This window comes from Macrosteles quadrilineatus, unplaced genomic scaffold (assembly GCF_028750875.1).
Source record: "Macrosteles quadrilineatus isolate MER2022 unplaced genomic scaffold, UCM_ALF_1.0 Scaffold_5__1_contigs__length_97177068, whole genome shotgun sequence".
NCBI classification, from domain to species: domain Eukaryota; kingdom Metazoa; phylum Arthropoda; class Insecta; order Hemiptera; family Cicadellidae; genus Macrosteles; species Macrosteles quadrilineatus.
This window is the reverse complement of record NW_026542598.1, coordinates 33,956,516-33,974,321: the sequence shown is the minus strand read 5'-3', so window position 1 is coordinate 33,974,321 and position 17,806 is coordinate 33,956,516. Positions and strand designations below refer to the sequence as shown.

General features: G+C 35.9%; 1 protein-coding gene across 3 annotated transcripts in view; it reads left to right on the top strand.

Moving 5' to 3' along the window:
• Nucleotides 1-17,806, top strand: part of LOC128994134 (carboxyl-terminal PDZ ligand of neuronal nitric oxide synthase protein-like) — a 322,594-nt gene that overhangs the window by 292,403 nt on the left and 12,385 nt on the right. For all 3 annotated transcript variants that reach the window (XM_054418431.1, XM_054418429.1, XM_054418430.1), the window contains 3 exons: nucleotides 11,143-11,309; nucleotides 12,049-12,270; nucleotides 16,587-16,748. In XM_054418431.1, the coding sequence (XP_054274406.1) occupies nucleotides 11,143-11,309; nucleotides 12,049-12,270; nucleotides 16,587-16,748 (551 nt within the window). The remainder of the gene's footprint in view (nucleotides 1-11,142; nucleotides 11,310-12,048; nucleotides 12,271-16,586; nucleotides 16,749-17,806) is intronic.

Sequence of the window (17,806 nt, the reverse complement as noted above, 5' to 3'; positions counted from 1 at the left end):
TACTATAATACGAGTAGTTCAGGTTTAAAACTTTTACTACCCCAACAAAACTTAAAATTCAGTTGGTATTCAGGTGTCGTTTTCTTCGCATTCCGTGTCTGCCCGCCCACTATTGATGTTATTGCATCGCGGGATATTTCTAGTATCCAGACAGGATCTATCCGACGTCGCCTCAAATAAATTGTCTCGACGTGATTGCTGTAATGCGTCTGTCTAATCGTAGTATTTTGGGGAGCGAGCTGGCGTAGTGGTTAGAGCACGGGACTTCAGTCCCTGAGGTCCCGGGTTCGATCCCCGCCAAGTCACCAATGGATTTTATCTAAGTGATAATGCCGCAACCCCTAGGTCTAGCCTGAAGTAATGTGAAAAACAATCCCAGGCTCGTGCCAAGCGTCCTTAGGAAAAAAAAAATCGTAGTATTTTATCGTATTGTATCACTAAAGTTGCTGTTTCTATACACTTTTTTGTAAATTTTTTTTTACATTTCGAAAAACTTGTACGAAAATGTATTAACGGATGGTAGCAAATATAAAATTATAATATGTTTTTCTATGAGAAAAAAGTTTGAAGAATAAAACAACTTAGTGTTTATTGGCTTTGAATTAATATTTAATAATTATTAATTTTAATAATAAATCAAATGTTTTTAAGTTACCATACAATAAACATGTTTAATTAAAGGTCCCCTCTGCAGAAAATAGTTAACACGTATTTAGAAATGTGTTTCAAGTTATATAAAATTGATAGTAGAAGTACATTATGTTTATGGTTAATGGTGCTTCAGTAGGGTTCCGATCCCACTATTTCTTAATTGCTAATTATTTTTTAGCGATTATTACTGGCCCAGTGATTCGGAGTCAACCTTAAACAAAGCAACTCAATTGTAAATTATTCTCTAGCATAATGAAGACATAATTCAACCACAATTCTAGAAAGAAATTTAAATCTATTAGGTATTGAAAACATTCACTAATTGAATAACTGTCTCCGCTAAAAAACAGGTTTTGGTTTTCGATAAACTTAAACACTCATACTGATATATTTGGGGTTTCACCGTTGTAACGAAAAAAAACCTTTCATAATCTAAAATTAATTTCACAAATTTGTTTACCATAAAACCCACTATTATTCTCATTTTACTGTTATATATAACCGATACTAATTGCTGATGTTATTTACGTAACCTAAAACTGTACCTCAGAGAATATTTTTTACAGTTTCGAACATGTAAAACCCTTAAAAGCTAAAGTTAATGTTTTAGAAGACATAACCAGACCAGAACAGTTTGTAACAATTCCCCAGAGAGTTCAGTTCAACTCTTGACTTTGTGGCAACAATTTGGGTTTCACCGCTCTCGTAGGTCGTTATAACATCACATAGTACCTGTAGTATCGTATCATTTTTTTTTTCAAGCAAAATTGGTACCACACTATGTGTGTGTCTAAATCGTCATAAAACATAACTGTGAATCTAACAAACTAAACTTTACATTGATTCACACATACAAAGCGACTAACTGTTTTAACTTTTTAAGGTATAATAGATAGGTGCATACATTTTACCTGTATAAAAGTAGTAATTTTATCTACCACAACACAACTATTACCTACCGGAGCACATCTAGCTTTAGAGGTTCCATGGGCTTGAGTTGTAGATCGAGGGACTTCAGTCTGGATATCCATGCTCAAATCCAGAATTACACCAAAGGTGAATGCTGTGGTCCAAAACACATCAACGCCACAACCTAGAAAAGAAGATAATTCTCTTCCACAAATACTTTTCTAAGAAAAACTGTCTGTAAGTCATACGATTATTTTCATCCCAGAGAGCCAATGTAATCATTATTGAACCGTTGATATTTTATAGGAACGTTTTTTCACGGCAATCCAATGTCCACCATCAGTCAAACAACCAAATGCTACCTACTTAGAAGAAAGAACAATCTCTTCCGATTCTCTTTGGCAATGAAAACCTTTCCTATAGTAAAGAAATCCCGCCATGAAAATCAGACGATCATTTCTGTCAAAAAACCAATGTAAGCTTTTCTGGACAGTAATATCGGTATATGATCGGTGGTTTAGAGATACCTCGAAACTCTTCACCTATCGTTTTCTCTCATAGAAAGATTCCCACTAACATCCATTTGCTAATTTTTATCTCAAATGTAGTCAATATAAGCTTTACGTGGTAGTTAAAATCTAAAGGAACTCTGTTGTTACGGTTGCCCCGAGTTAACCTTAAGCCAAACCATCTGTGGAAAATTTAAGTATCTTCGGCAAGGATAACTTTACCAAAGAAGGATCCCACTAGAGCCATTGGATAGTTTCTTTCTGAGAGGTAATCAGTGAGAGCTTTTCTGGGCAGTAGAAATTGCAAAAGAACTTAGTTGTCACTCCCGTGCCTCTTTCCTAAGGCCACATACCCAAAAAAGTGCAAATCCTTTCGGAAAGAATATCCCACAATTGAAGCACGCCCACTAAAGCAATACGATAATTTCCCTCTGCGGGATAACCAATGTGATTACTAGACAATTTTTATATCGACTGTGTTGTCATGGTAGCATCCAAGGGGACAATGCCGGTCCCGACCTATTTTTGAACAAAGCACTGTAAAGAGAACAAGGGCTGTGCTATTCTGAGCCGGGACGGTGCTGACGTCAAACAGCTCATCCCTGGCTGGACGCCACTCACGTGTGTGTGACGCAATCGTCATGACGTCACTCATTGTCCTCCTCGTGCGGAAACTCACGGCTGAGAAGTGATTTTATACTGGCTTTCACGTGGTTCAAGAATTGATCGTTTTGTATTTAGCATGTTCCTTGGAGATAATAGGACTTGGGCATTTTTAAGATGGGCTTCATAATAGCCTCCAGAAAAGGTGCTGGGGAAGGTGTATGGACAATTCTTGGAAATTTATATTCGTCCTGAACAGTTTGAACTTGTACTATTCTGGGATTCAAGAAATATCTTGAATCCTCCAGCTCACTCGAGAAACCTTGCTAAACTATCAATATCACTTAAGTAAACACGTGGTTGGAATTTTTACGCAAAACATAATCAGTATCCTAATCCTGACCATGCGGTTCCATTGTTATAAGCAAGCAGCTTTAATTCATCAAATCAATCAAACCCAAAAATTACTCTTTTTAACGGTCCAAAGTACATTACTTCCTTGGCAGTAAGGATAGAAAACCAAGGAGACTCATAATGGACTGATTACCCTCACAGTTAGTCGGAAGTTTAGTCCAAATCATAAACATTATTTGATGAAACATTATTTGACATTATAAACACAAGTTAGACCTCACGCTATCGAATACAATTGGGAATTCAATGTTAAATCTACAACGTGTACCACCATTTTCTCTCAATGCCCTATTTTTGATTACCAGTACTCATTATAAGACGTGCTCTCACAGCAAACCCAAATCATCACAGTTGTACAATGTGTAAAAGGGAAAACGTGGCAGGTACTTCACAATTTTGACCATTATGATTGTTTACGTTTTCGCGCAAGATGTACACGTATTGTCAGGTTGGTTTGCAATTTCCACAATGTGCGACGTAGTGTTATATTTAGCTGTAGCGGCGAGGCGATCCTAGTAGTGTCTGGCTAGTGACAACACAAATACTCCGGGCACATCGTTAACAATAATGGCCTCAGACATGTTATATAGGGACATAATGTAGCTGAGAGTGCATCACTTAGTTACCAAGTGATGGAGTTTGAGCGGTGGAAATTAAAATGTGTGGTATTTAGAACCCTCTTTGTTGGTCTTCGGATACCTTATACAATTATTTGACTTTTAGGAGATGTGCACTGTGCAGTACAGAAATAGTGGTTGAGATGGGCATCCCTTGTTTTACTGTGATTTTAAGCTATTTTACAAGCTCGTTGTTGCGAATGATATGTTAATTTTAAGGTTAAATGGGTAGCTTTTTTCTAAAGTTTTTTTTTACTACACTGTGCTTTAGGGGTTATGGAAATTCGGTTTTAAACTAGGGTGTTACATTTTTCCTGCACACAAACATCACTAAATTTTTTAGGGGAGTTAGACACGCCAGTTAGGTGGTTAGGTTTGACAATTAGGCGTTCCTTTGTACTGTCAAATTTGAAATCTTATTTGCATTATGTTTGGCTGTTTTTTAACTAATGTATATGAATGTTTATCTCTTATTTTGCGATAAATTTACAAGGAGTTTTCTTCACTAAGAGATCAAAGAAGTTTCCATAAGATTACAAAGATATCGTCATATTTTACAAAATTACAAATCACTCGATTGTATTGCCACATAAAAATTGTGTATTACATCGTCAGTGTAAAAGTAAGAGCAACATATTTAGTCATAATACATTTTACACTTAGTAAAATATTTTTTTTTATATGGAAGACAATACACTTGCGCGTTATGGTGGTGAAACATCTGTTAGAGTTGTCTTCAGCTGATGAAGACCTGAGTAAGCAAAATTAACCAATAAGTGTTTGCATCCTTGTATTAAACCTATGAACGTTACTTTTATCAAAAAGATCTATTTCAAGATGTACTTAAACACTTGACTGGAAAAAATGAACATTCTCAATAAGAGGGATGCCACTTTCAACTTGTCCTATGCAAATTAGTTTAGTTCAGGTAAGGTTAAGTTAGGTTAGGTAATGTTGTGTTAGGCTAGGTTAGGTTAGGTAATTTTATGTTAGGCTAGGTTAGGTAATTTTATGTTAGAAAAATTAGGTAATGCTACGTTAGTCTTGGTTAGGTGATGTTTTTTAGACTACATTAGGCAATGTTATGTTAGGATATGTTACGTTAGGCTAGATTTGGTTAGGTTAGGTTAGTTTGCAGAACGTTAATTTGTATGGGGTTTTTAAACATTGGTGGGGTTTTTGGTCATAAAAAACAATGTTCCAAAAAATATAAGAGATTTAACCATCGTCTTGCAATTTCCAGTACATATTTCCCTATACAGCGTTAACGATAACATGTGGGAGTTCGCAAAGTTAAATGCGTAACAACAATAACGTCATAAATGTCTGTCGATGGTTTATGTTTCCAGGCCAAAGCGGTTGGCAGCATTTAACAACTCTGTACATAGATGGACATTTCCGTTTCAACATCCTTTTTAATGTAAATGCCAACAACTTATAAACGCACTGCCGCAGGTTCCTCAATTTATTTTCAAAGCAAACTGCCAAATACAAACAACCATCTGTTTATACATCTTGCTTGTGTATTCAACCATTCTTTTCGTTTGGTGAATTGTTTTCAGCATGTTTAACATTTTACTGAAGTAATGTTGGGTTTTAATAATAATTTAATGTGGCGTGACCATGTTGATCAACATGCGTAATGATACATCTTAAGATTGAGACAATTATAACTAAGGTTAAGATGAGATGTTAACCAGTATGTGATTAAGGTTATTATAGAAATTTTTATTTGATTCATCGAATCAAATTAGTATTACTGATAATAATTAATTGCCATCATTTTATACATAAATATAAATTGGAAAAAAGTTGTAGAGGTTATGAAAATAAAGTCATACTTGAGTACAGTATTATATTTCTTCCTAACCAAACGATTGTACAAACGAATTAATGTAATTGGCATTGAACATGTTGCAAAACTTTCATCTTTTAACTTAACACTTGTTAGAGAATTAATATAATTTGTATGGATGAAGAATCATGACATGGTATATTCTGGAGATGAATCAAATTAGCGGCAGGCGCATAATAAAACCCACTGTAAAATTTCAACATATTTGTTTATTATATAGTGTGACTTGTAGAGAATTTCATAAGTAGTTTAAATGTTGACGTAGCTATTAACTCCTGGTAAACTGTTTAAGACTATACATATTTCAGTAGGCTTGAGGAGAAGGTAATGAAAAATGTAGAGACTTAGAAGTTGAAATGAGAATCATTAATAAAACCCGCTCTAGTCTGCTCTGTGTCTGTGCAGGTTTGATTTACTGTGGGAATAAATATGCCACTTGGTCAGGGATATAAAGTTGGCCAAGAAAAATATCATGGCTGGTAGTTTTGTACTTACTTTTTGGTGAATAGAATTAGAGAGGCCAAGTATCAAGGGGCTTTAATTGTTTTAGATATCTGTGTGAATCTTAAAAGGTTTTCGTGATCCAATCTTTTGCTTTGGAAGAAACGCAACCCTGTGGAAATAGGCAGGGAGCACAAGTTTTTATGGATACTAGCTGAACCCGGCAGACGTTGTCTTGCCTTTGACTATTTATAATTTAAGTACCGTAACGTTTAATTGTCTTATTGTATATGAAGTGCTTATAACTAAATTAAAATACGTACGACAACTAATGAAACACATATAGTACAAAGGATAACCGATTCTTTATTATTGCTCTTATATTAATGCTAGTGGGTAGACAATATTTTTGGTCTTTCTATTCGGCTCAATCACGTCCTGGTTGAAGTTCGTTCGCTACGCTCACTCACCTTTTATGTTGGAGCTCGTTCGCTACGCTCACCCACCTTTAGGTCAGCTCACTTGCCTTCAGGTTAGCTCGTTCACTACGCTAACTCGCCTCCAGGTTGAAGTTCGTTCGCTATGCTCACTCACCTTTTGGTTGCAAATTAGCTGTTGTCATAAATGTAAAATAAATAATAGTGCTGCACCCTGTTGGTAATCCTTGTAACTTTAATGCTATTGAACATCATAGAACAGAACCAACTTGTTTAATTGAAACAGCTGTTAAGATTCACTGATTCCATTTCTCATAAGGAAGTCTCATGGGAAACTTCAGAGCCACTGGGGCGGAGCCGATTGGACGGATCACGAAATTGATGATGTATAAACCTATTCCATGAAATTCTACACGTATGTACATAGTTTCGTGGCAATCGGTTCTGCGGTGTCTGAGTTTATCACTGCCAAACATATATATTAATATATATACAAACATCCTCTTTTATACTTAGGCCTATAGATGCTAAGAATTGAACGTATTATTTTAAATATCTTAATTCTAATACTTGCATGGTTAGTATCTCGTATACTCCGTTCCCGAGATTAAGTCGGTTTAAGGGGAAGCGATTCCATCCCCTCCACCTTTTCTTAACTTTAAAACAATATACATTAAGCTAAAAGTGATAAAACCCAGGAAACCTTCCTTATACCACCTCAATTTTTTTAACTTGCTATAGATCATAATAATTCAAGGTTAACTGTAAATATTCATATCAACGCCAATCTCCACGTTAATGCCCCAGTATCATACTTAATACTTTCATACTTACTATACACTTTGTTCTGTTCATAATTTTCCAATCACCGTTGCACAATTCACTAAAGATAGCCCAGGTAAAAGTGTTGGCAGAGCAGTCTAGTTCGGTTTTGGGGTTGTTGCAACAGGCCGGCCCCTTATAGCTGGCCACAATTAGATATTTCGCCATGTTCACTATTTCCATTCGAATTAATACCAGGTGGTCCGAGAGGTGTCCACCCTGCTCTGACAAGACGTCTGGGCCGCAAATAGCTATGAAATCACACAAATTCGTTTTCCTTTGGCAGATCCACCAACTCTGGCAGAGAGAGCCCGATTGTTTCATTGTCTTTTAATCGAACAGAATTATAACTTCAAAATGAGATAATTGTTTGGATTTTAATATCTAATTTTTTTTATCATTATTATTGGAATTTTTAATGAGCAGCACTATTTTTCGTATGGATCTATTTCGTAGAGGGAAAGAAATAGAAATATTTTGACGCGTTTAGTGAAAGATGATATTTTGCTTCCTTCACAAATGGACTATAGTATAGTATAGTTTTGATATACTCTGAACTGTGGTCAGGTTTCATCTATTTGGTATAAGTTATAGTGTTATGTGAAATGTTTACCAGCGCACCAACTCCCATGAATAGAGGCCGTGTGTTTTAAAAACTAGGCTAGCCGCTCATCTAGATTAACTTTTAAGATAAGGCGTATTATTAAATAGAAGGCTGTAGCGTTGGTTTGGCAACGTCGCACCGGCCGATCTATCGCCATGGTAATAACTTGCGTATAAACATAGTGCAGAAACTCCACTATGAATTAGAGCAACGGCGATTTCAGTAGGCCGGGGCTGCGGCGTTGCCACTTTTATCTTGCCATGGCATTGGAGAAGGCTGTGGTAGTATTCATGACTTTAATAACCCAGAGAATACGTATATTTGTTTATAGTGAAACAAGCCATAGACTGAAGATGTGTAATGTTATACCATATTACCCTATAGGTTACACTCACGGTGAAAATAAGTATTTCAACTAACAAAAGTCATACAAATTAGAAATACTAACTTTATATATCATTACATCGCATTTTTATGTTGTCATAGGGGGTTAGATCAATAGTAGTCTTTTCAAGTAGGATAAAGACTGTAGTTTCAGAGGACGTTTTCTACGTTAGGTGTTATTGTAGTATTATATTACTTAATCTATTATAGTAGTTATAATAATAGATAACTACTATAATCTATATCTAGCGTGTGGTTCTATAGGATTGGTTAAAAAAAATCATAAACACAAATCCTCTTTAAATCAACCAATATTTGGGATTTAGTGTAGAAGCGAAACATATCAAGTTGTGTGATACTTCTACTCTGTGTATAGAATTGAAAATGTAGAAACAACATGCGTAAAAACCCATCAAACCAAGTCATTTTCAAAACGGCAACAAACAAGAAGACATAAACAGCAACGTATTACAACTAAGCTTGCAAGTTGTCAAAACTCAATCAGCGTTCTACAATCGGAACTAAACGTCGTTGCAATCAAGTTGTTCAATGAAACCAACCGACGCGTTTGATTGGTCCGTGACAGCTTTACGCTCTTCTCATTGGCCAGCTTGTTACATTGTTGCAACTCTGGTTGAACTACTTTATTACTCGCTCGCTGGAAATGGACCAAACACTTGTGTTGTGTGTCTGAATTACTTTACAGGGTTGTAGTTAAATATTTGTATGTTAGTTTTATATATCCATTTGTTTGTTCTAGATGGTTCTTTTAAAGAATTTGTTTATCAGTGGCAAGAATTATTTTTTTAAGTGGTAATCGCTAAGACTGTAGAGATTGTGTACGAATACTCTCGTTACTTAAGTTAGTTGAGCAATTGAAAAAAAGTATAACATATTACCACTAAATTAATTATACAAAGTAATTTCTATAGGGGTTTTCTGGGATTTTAAAAGTAAGATTCATAATCTAGCAACTATATTTGCAGACTATATTAGCGAAAAACAAGAAAGTGAGTACACAGTTTTGCCGGGAAAATATAATTAAACATACAGTAACAGTGATCATAAAAAAGGTGTTGTGGTCGTTGGATTTTTTGTCCGGGTTTACATAAATTATTGAATTAACGTGGCTGAAATTTCACACAGAGTTTGTTCCTAGACCCAGCCAAAATACAGCTTAAAACATGTCCCTAAGAGTTTCGGGGCTAAACCCCTAGATGAGAAGCTTTTGGGAGTATATATGGATTAGTCCTCATGAAAATAAAAATAATTAGCTGTATCAGCAATCTGATACGTACTTTCTCCCATTAGTTGTCAACAACCCATATTATGGGCAATCGGTGGGAGTAACTATGATATTTTATGGGGTATATCACAAAGGTGCTATAACTTTTGCGTAATTTTTACAAAATTGGGGGCTGTACCATTTTGTAGATATACCATAGACAACGTATGTTTTATCTATGGTTATACGGACCATAACGTACTAAATCAATCAAAACCATTCGAGCCGTTTTTGTGAAAATCGGATTTTATTTTGTGGGTTTTTATAGGAAAATCACCATTAAAAACTAATGGGGACAAAAATGTATACTGTATTTCCAAACAATTCTCAAACTCGAAATTTTTTTATGAAAACAATACTTTCTCCATATAGGGTATAGCGGTAGTAAGAAAAAAATCAGTATTAATACTTGAAATGTTTGCATTGACTGTGCTTACATTTTACGTCTGGTTACTTTTTGCACTAACTCATTATCACCTAGTTTTGATTTGCTCTTGAGTAGCTATTATTCCTAGAACGGGTGTCAAATTTGCCAGTCCCATAAGCGTAAAGAATCAAAAATATTCTGTCCAGAGTTTATTTACGAATTTAATGCGGCCATCAAACCACACGCCACTCTTGTCTTTCCGCTAAACACCTGTTTACTACAGCTACTACAGATAGTGCTGGCCTCTTAGTCCGCCTGGCCGCCGCCTGGAGCGCTGCCAACGCTCTCTTATGACAAGTGACGTCATGAGTTATGACGTTTGCTGATTCCCCTCTCCCCTCCAACCCCCTCAAAAACACCTGCCCGCCTTTGATCTGTACATTGGAACCGACACCGTGAATTTGTTTGCTTTTTCAAACTCCGATTATGACAACAATGGGTCTGTAAATACTCAGATTATTTCTGTTCCCGTTTCTTCTTACAACTTCTGTCAGTTTCGCTGGGTTTATTGCCAGTTGGATTTATTGTTTTGTCAGCCGGGTCTGTTTGTACATTTCTCTGTGTTAGATTGGGTTGTAAAAGAGTTTGTATGACTTTATTAGTAATAATTATTTCTTGTTGTAGTCTATGCATTAAATTATTAATTATTGATTTCAAAGATTGTCTCACAATTCGATCCTAATTACAAACTCTAGTAGTAGCTAAATTGACTTAAGAGTAAAAATAAGGTAACATTTTTTTAAGATTACAATTTTATTGAAGGGAGAATGGAGTGCTGTAAAAGGAGGATTCACTAACTATAAGGGGGCTTAGGATAATAATTAATGGGGACTCTGTTGAACAGCAAAAAACTGTGTCACTGTACAGAGAACTAAGCTACGTAGAAAACTTGCTTATGTGACAACCTTGTGCTTACAGCTCTAGTATGTTGTGGAAATATACTTTGTGCTGAGCAAGGAAAAGCTCTAGTGGCGAGCACTGTACGGAAATTCTTATCGCAAAGGGTACAGAGTTTTCCTCCACCCTATGTATTGTAGTACATGCGGGTGTTGGACTTTGCCCTAGACACCAGCAACTAGTGCTAGACACCACTAACTGTTTCCTCTGCACCTTACTTCTCTGTGGTAATTTTTGATAAGTTACAAATAAAAAAAACAAATACCTAAAAGTTACTTCTCTTGCAGATGCACCCTCAGAACCTGAGACTATAGGAGGTAACGACTCCTTGTCGACCCTGGACGCCCAGTCTGATGTGACACCCGCCCCCGCCACAGTCCCCGTCCAGCGTCCTCTCAGACTCGACATCATTCCGCCCCCGCCCAACAATCACCCGACACGGCGATCCCCACTGGTAACCATCTTTTAGCAGTTTTAAGAGTCAATCACATGCACACTTAAGTTTTTAATATAAGTATAAAACATTGTTAATTTCTAACTCCAAAAATATTACAATTACTATAGATTGTCTAAAACTGGTCTAGTGGTAGAGCACAGGACTTTGGGTCCCTGAGGTCTCAGGTTCAAATTCTGCTAAATCATCATTGTATTTTATCTAATTGATAATACTGAACCCCTAGGTCTAGTCTGAAGTAATTAGAAGTAATCCCGGGCTAGAGCTAGTGTTTGGAAAAAACTAAAATTAAAAAACCATGGGGGTTTTTCTAATTGTTCCGTTTAATAATTGTTTTCGCCAATACACTTGACGTTTAAGATCATGATAACTTATTATATTTGGTAGGTTATAACATTTCCATATATTCTTTTAAATGATGTGATAACTCTTTCAATTGTTGATAGTGTAAGGAGGGTTGCCACCTTTCGTTAGGGAAAAATATGGACATACAACCCCTTCCCCCTACATTAACATAGGCATAAACATGGATACAAGGGACTGTTCTGGCAGAATCAGAACGGGTTATTGGACAATCAGAATTGAACGAGCATCTGAACAACGATGAAAAAAGTGGCAATCCTGAGTGTAGGTAACTTTACAATCAAATGGGCTCTTTGTAAATTCTTTGATGCTGGTCTTAAGTTTTAAAAAATGTTACAAAAATATTAAATTTTCACCTAATTATCCTCACTTCCAGAGTGGAGGAGAGACGTACAGTTCGCCATTGAGTGAACCGCTCAAGTCAGCGCCAGAGTCGAGTCTGCCCTCGGCTGGTACGCCACTCAGCGCTCATCACGAACTGCAGCTGCTGAGGGAACAGCTGGAGCAGCAGAATCAGCAGACGCAAGCTGCTGTGGCCCAGGTTCATCTGCTGAGAGATCAGCTGGCTGCTGAGACTGCTGCTAGACTGGAGGCTCAGGTGTGACTGGTGTAGCTTTTATATAAATTTTACATGACATAACACATAGAAGTGAGGTATAGAGGAAATACGCTTACGGGACGACTGTGCAATATTGTGCCGGAAATATACTGACGAATAAGGAAGAGTCTGAACAACGAGCACTGTGTAGAAATGCCTAACACACAGGGTCTTCCTCCACTGTGATCATTGTAGTACATGAGGATGAGGGGGGCAATGTTGGACTTTGATCCTAGATCCTAGCACTTTAGGGGAAGAAATCTATATCTACATCTTGATCATATCGTTAAAACATAGTAAGTTCAACAGCTGAGATTTGTCAAAACGTCAATTAGCTGCAACATACATTAAGCAGAAAAAAGTGGTGGGAGAACTTCCCCGCAAACCGCCTAAATATTGTGAACAAAAAGTGCTAAACACCATCAAAGTGTACCAATGACTGTTTCCTCTGTACCTTGCTTCTCTGTGATTAAATTAAGGCAATAAGAAGAATAGTTCCTAACTTTATGCTAAACTGTAGAGTCTCAACTATCTAAACTAAATAAGGACAAAAGAAAGGTCGAATTACTCAGGAAATAAAAGCGAAGTCTGATTTCCGGACTTGGAAAGTAAGTACTCAGGAAATAACTAAACCATTGTAAACATGTTAAAAATCCTCAAACGAATAAAGCCTCTACGTTCCCTATTCAAGGTTTTAAATTACTTTGTGGTAGTCTTCTACTAAAACCTTTTTAGCATTTATGCCCTAATCACAAATAATATAAAAATTAACCAACAAAGTAACTGTAAAATGGAAGATTTATCTATATACTCTTTCACTTAACCAAAGGTGGCTCAGATATGCACAACAACTTGACAAATTTCTGGTATGCATACTTGCTCAATTTGAATGCATAAAATACATACTGTATGACTGTATAGCATTATTGTATGTATACTTATAGTACAAACAAATGCGACAAAGAGGGTTTTTTATATACCTACTACAGTGTACATAACACAATTTTATAGTACCTGATCAACTGCATGGAGCATCAGATTACACGGAAGGTCGGATAGTTAAATCCAATAATGAAGACTCTAGGTATATGACCCAGTCAACATATTAATTATTTTGTTGATAAGAATTTGGTTGTCCTTGTCTTAAAAGAAAGAAACCTTTAAACAAATTTTTTTATACATAGATCAACACTACACATAAGAGTGTTTTCTTCTACCTAAAAGTTACTGAAAAATTTGCTGTTGAAATTTCACTACATCATTTAACAAATTTGTTTTGTCACTCATTCAACCTCAACCTGACCTACAAGGGAGAGTATTTTATTCGAGCTTTTTAAAATATTATTGGGACAAGATTCTTATAACACTAAGAATACAATAAGTGAATCCATTACATTCATCTTTGGTTAAGCTAAACTTAATTGGATTTGTTGTTGAGGAACAATAAACAAGAGAACTAAGTCGAAGTTAAGTGCCTTAGGCTGAGTGTCTGAAGTCAGTTGGCAACAAGTTCATTTAGTCGTCAGTTAACTTTGTCGATCACAGTTGGCAACGAAGCTCCTAGTGGTTACTTTGATAAGCGATATTGCTTCAAAGCTTGTCATAAACTGTATTCAATTTGTCCCTTCACTTCCAAATTTAGCAGAGCAGAATTGAATCGTGATAATGGATTCACTATATTTTTCCTTATAGGAATAGTATATTTCATTACTAGGACCGAAAGTGGCATTTTCCGTCGCGCGCTCAAGTTTTTGTGTGAGGCGTAGTCGAACACATGGAACCCCAATTCCACGTACGAGGCGAAGTCGAGGACTGGAATAATGGAGCAAGTGCCGGATAATAATTTTCGGTACGAGTTATGAACGATACTTTTCATCACGACGCAAAAATACACAAACACAGATTAGCAGACCTCAGTAATATTGCAACTATTTTATTTCTCAACTAATTTGATTAAACATCAAATTAAAATAAATAAATCTTATAAAAGGAAACCTACGTATATTTCTCAATAAACTTGGTTTAAACATGAAAATAAAAGAATAAAACAACTTTTAACAATACATACATCCTATACAGCTGATTCAAATCATTAAATTAAACCGTAACAAAACACTAGCGCGCGTAGAGAATAAATGGAGAACTAATTGAGAGCGAGGGAAAGAAAATTTAGAGCGAGGGAAAATCAGCTGATTGATTTTCCCTCGCCCTAAATTAGAGCTTGGAAAACTACTACTTTCATTGATGTCAGCCATTATCAAAAATAGTTACTTTCGTTACGGAGTGATGACAAATTTTGTTTGTTTATTCACTTAAGTAGTTGGAGATTTTCCATAGTATATCATGATGGAAATTTATCATGGAACTGGCTATGACATCAAAAACAAAATGTTATAATGTTAAGAAAACAGGGATACCAACATATAAGCTTGGTAAACAGTTTTAAACAGTCTCTCACAAAACTTAAAACTTGGGTTTTGTTAAAAACACCTGGGAAAAGTGTTTTGTATTATCTAATATATAAAATTCTCGTGTCACAGTGTTTGTCTGCAAACTCCTCCGGAACGACTTCACCGATCGTTATGAAATTTGGTGTGTAAATTCTGTAGGTATGCGAATCGGACGTAAACTATTTCCCGTTTCGAAATTCTTAAAAGGGCTCCGCCCCAGTGGCTCTGGAGTTTCCCATGTTAACCTTATGAGAAATGGAATTAATGAATCTTAACAGCTGTTTCAATTAAACAAGTTGGTTCTGTTCTATGATGTTCAATAGCATTAAAGTTACAAGGATTACCAACAGGGTGCAGCACTATTATTTCTTTTACATTTATGACAACAGCTAATTTGCAACCAAAAGGTGAGTGAGCGTAGCGAACGAACTTCAACCTGGAGGCGAGTTAGTGTAGCGAACGAGCTAACCTGAAGGCAAGTGAGCGCAGCGAACGAGCTCCAACCTAAAGGTGAGTGAGCGTAGCGAACGAGCTCCAACCCAAAGGTGAGTGAGCGTAGCGAACGAACTTTATCCTGGAGGCGAGTTAGCGTAGCGAACGAGCTAACCTGAAGGCAAGTGAGCGCAGCGAACGAGCTCTAACCTAAAGGTGAGTGAGCGTAGCGAACGAGCTACAACCCAAAGGTGAGTGAGCGTAGCGAACGAACTTCAACCAGGACGTGATTGAGCGATGCGAACGAGATCATCTTGAAAATTAAACGTAACGGTACTTTCTTTCCATCGGTCTGTCTTAGGGGAAACCTATAACTTAGGCGATACGAAGTTCGCCGGGTCAGCTAGTTATTTTATATAATTTTATCTGAATGAAGAGAGTCGTATAGTTTAAACGCCTATTCATCAAAGCACTCTGATTATGGCAGTTGTTTTAGCACATGCATTCACTTAATCTGTCCAAACGTACACATAGCTACCAATGGAAGTCCACATAACAGTTCATTAAACTTTGCTTTATTTATAAACAATGAGTCGAATATAGCCCAAAGTCGTTCCATTTACACCTAAGTGTCCAGACTCATAAATCGCTGTTTACTGTGCCATAATCTAACAACAGAACATTAACACTCTTTACAACTCTACCCAGTACTTGCTTTAAAATATTCACTGGCTGGATGTAGCCTGTGAATAACAAACTTAGAAAGTGAACATATCTCTCTTTGAAAACTTTCAGCCAGATGTGATTTTTGAAATGATGAAATCTTACTGAGAAAATTAGTTGTAACATATAAATAGTTCAACAAAGTAAATAACAAACTCATCTTTTTTTAGTTGGTGAAATGAAATGTACAAAGAGATATATTTCGTTGACCATATCACTAGTTTCTCGCCTGAGGTTCTCAGATTTTCAAGATGAAATTGTTGACACAAGGGATTTTCAGAGAACACAATTACTGTGTTTTTTGTTCAGTTAAACACTCATGGTGTGTTTTTGTGTATGTTAAAGCCACATATTCAGCAGAGTTACTTACTTGGAAGTACCAGTAAATGTTTCATATGTTAAATTAAAACATTTGCTTGATATTGGGTCAATCTCAATCTTAGGTAAAATGTTGTTTACCTATCTTTATAATTAGATGACTAATAGCCTAATCCTTTTCATGCATGTATTTATGAATACACCACTTGCAGGGTGCCACAATGGATGCTATCATCACAATAATTTAATTATTGTAAATCAAATCCAGATTTGATCTACGATTTGATTCCTGCTTAAACAAACCTAGGTTCATCAAACTTTTATCCTCAAGAAAATAGAATTGCTTTCCGGTATTTAAGAAACTTAATTAAATAAATATTGTTCACTGTACAGGCTCGAACCCATCAACTTCTGGTCCACAACAAGGAGTTGTTAGACCACATCAGTGCTTTGGTAGCTCACCTGCAAGAGACTGAGAGGCTTCAACAGCATCAACATCAACAACAGCAACAACAACAACAAAATCAACATCAACATGTTACTTCTGTTCCCCAGGTATGTGCTATTACCATTCCACTTGGGGTAGTTTGAAAGAAACCTTTTTTTAATGTAGTAACTATAAATTATTGAGTGTTTACTTATTAGGCTTGATCTTTAAAATATAGTTTACATCACCTAATGTAAACACTTATAATGTCTTTATGGAATTCCTTGATGTTGGCACAAAATTAGGTTGTATTTAATTTAGTTTTGTGATGTTTCCACATGAAAGTAATCCTTGAATTGAGATTTTTATACTTTTCTTGATTATGGCAACAACTTCTTTGTCAATGTTAGAAAAGTGATTTAGTTTGTAAACTCGTAGTTTAAAGTAGGTAACTTATTCAATCTTGTATTTTTTTCAAGATTAGCGTTAAATTTCAACTTTATCGAATAGTTCAGAATACCCTGCATAGTGGTTAATAATTTAGAAATTGGATTAAACATCTCCAGCAATCCTTTTACAAAATCGTTTAAACTATTCTATCTTAGTGATAGACCCAAACAAACCATGATAGAACAAATCACAAAACATTTAAAAAGATGAGTTAATTGCCTAGAAAATGTCTTACAAAATCATTTTCATAACAAGTCATAATTCAAAACAATATACAATATAAAAAATAAAATTCTTTTATTACGAGCTGCGTTTCTAGCAACGGGTTATCTAGTTACTTCAAAACAAGGTAAAGCAGATTGTGAGATAATGCTGCCTCCAGTGGCTAGTTATGGAACTAAACACAAATTCAATCTTCGCAGTGTATAGTCTGTTCCTTTTGATCACTCTTGTAATATGCAATGAGTTGTGGAAACAAAAGACAGTAATGTGGTCATATAAGACTTAACAGTTATATTATATAGCATTGTTTACAGTAAAAAAACTCAATTGTGCCACTTACTTTTATAAAATTCTACAGGGTACATCAAGTCAGCTGTGGTAAAAAAGACCAACTAACTTACTACTGATCAACTTTGTTGATACAAAAACAAAGTCAATGTAGATAGAAACAAATACAAACTACGCAAGTTTTTTTTTATTCACATGAATATGCTTGCCCTATATTCTGTTTGAG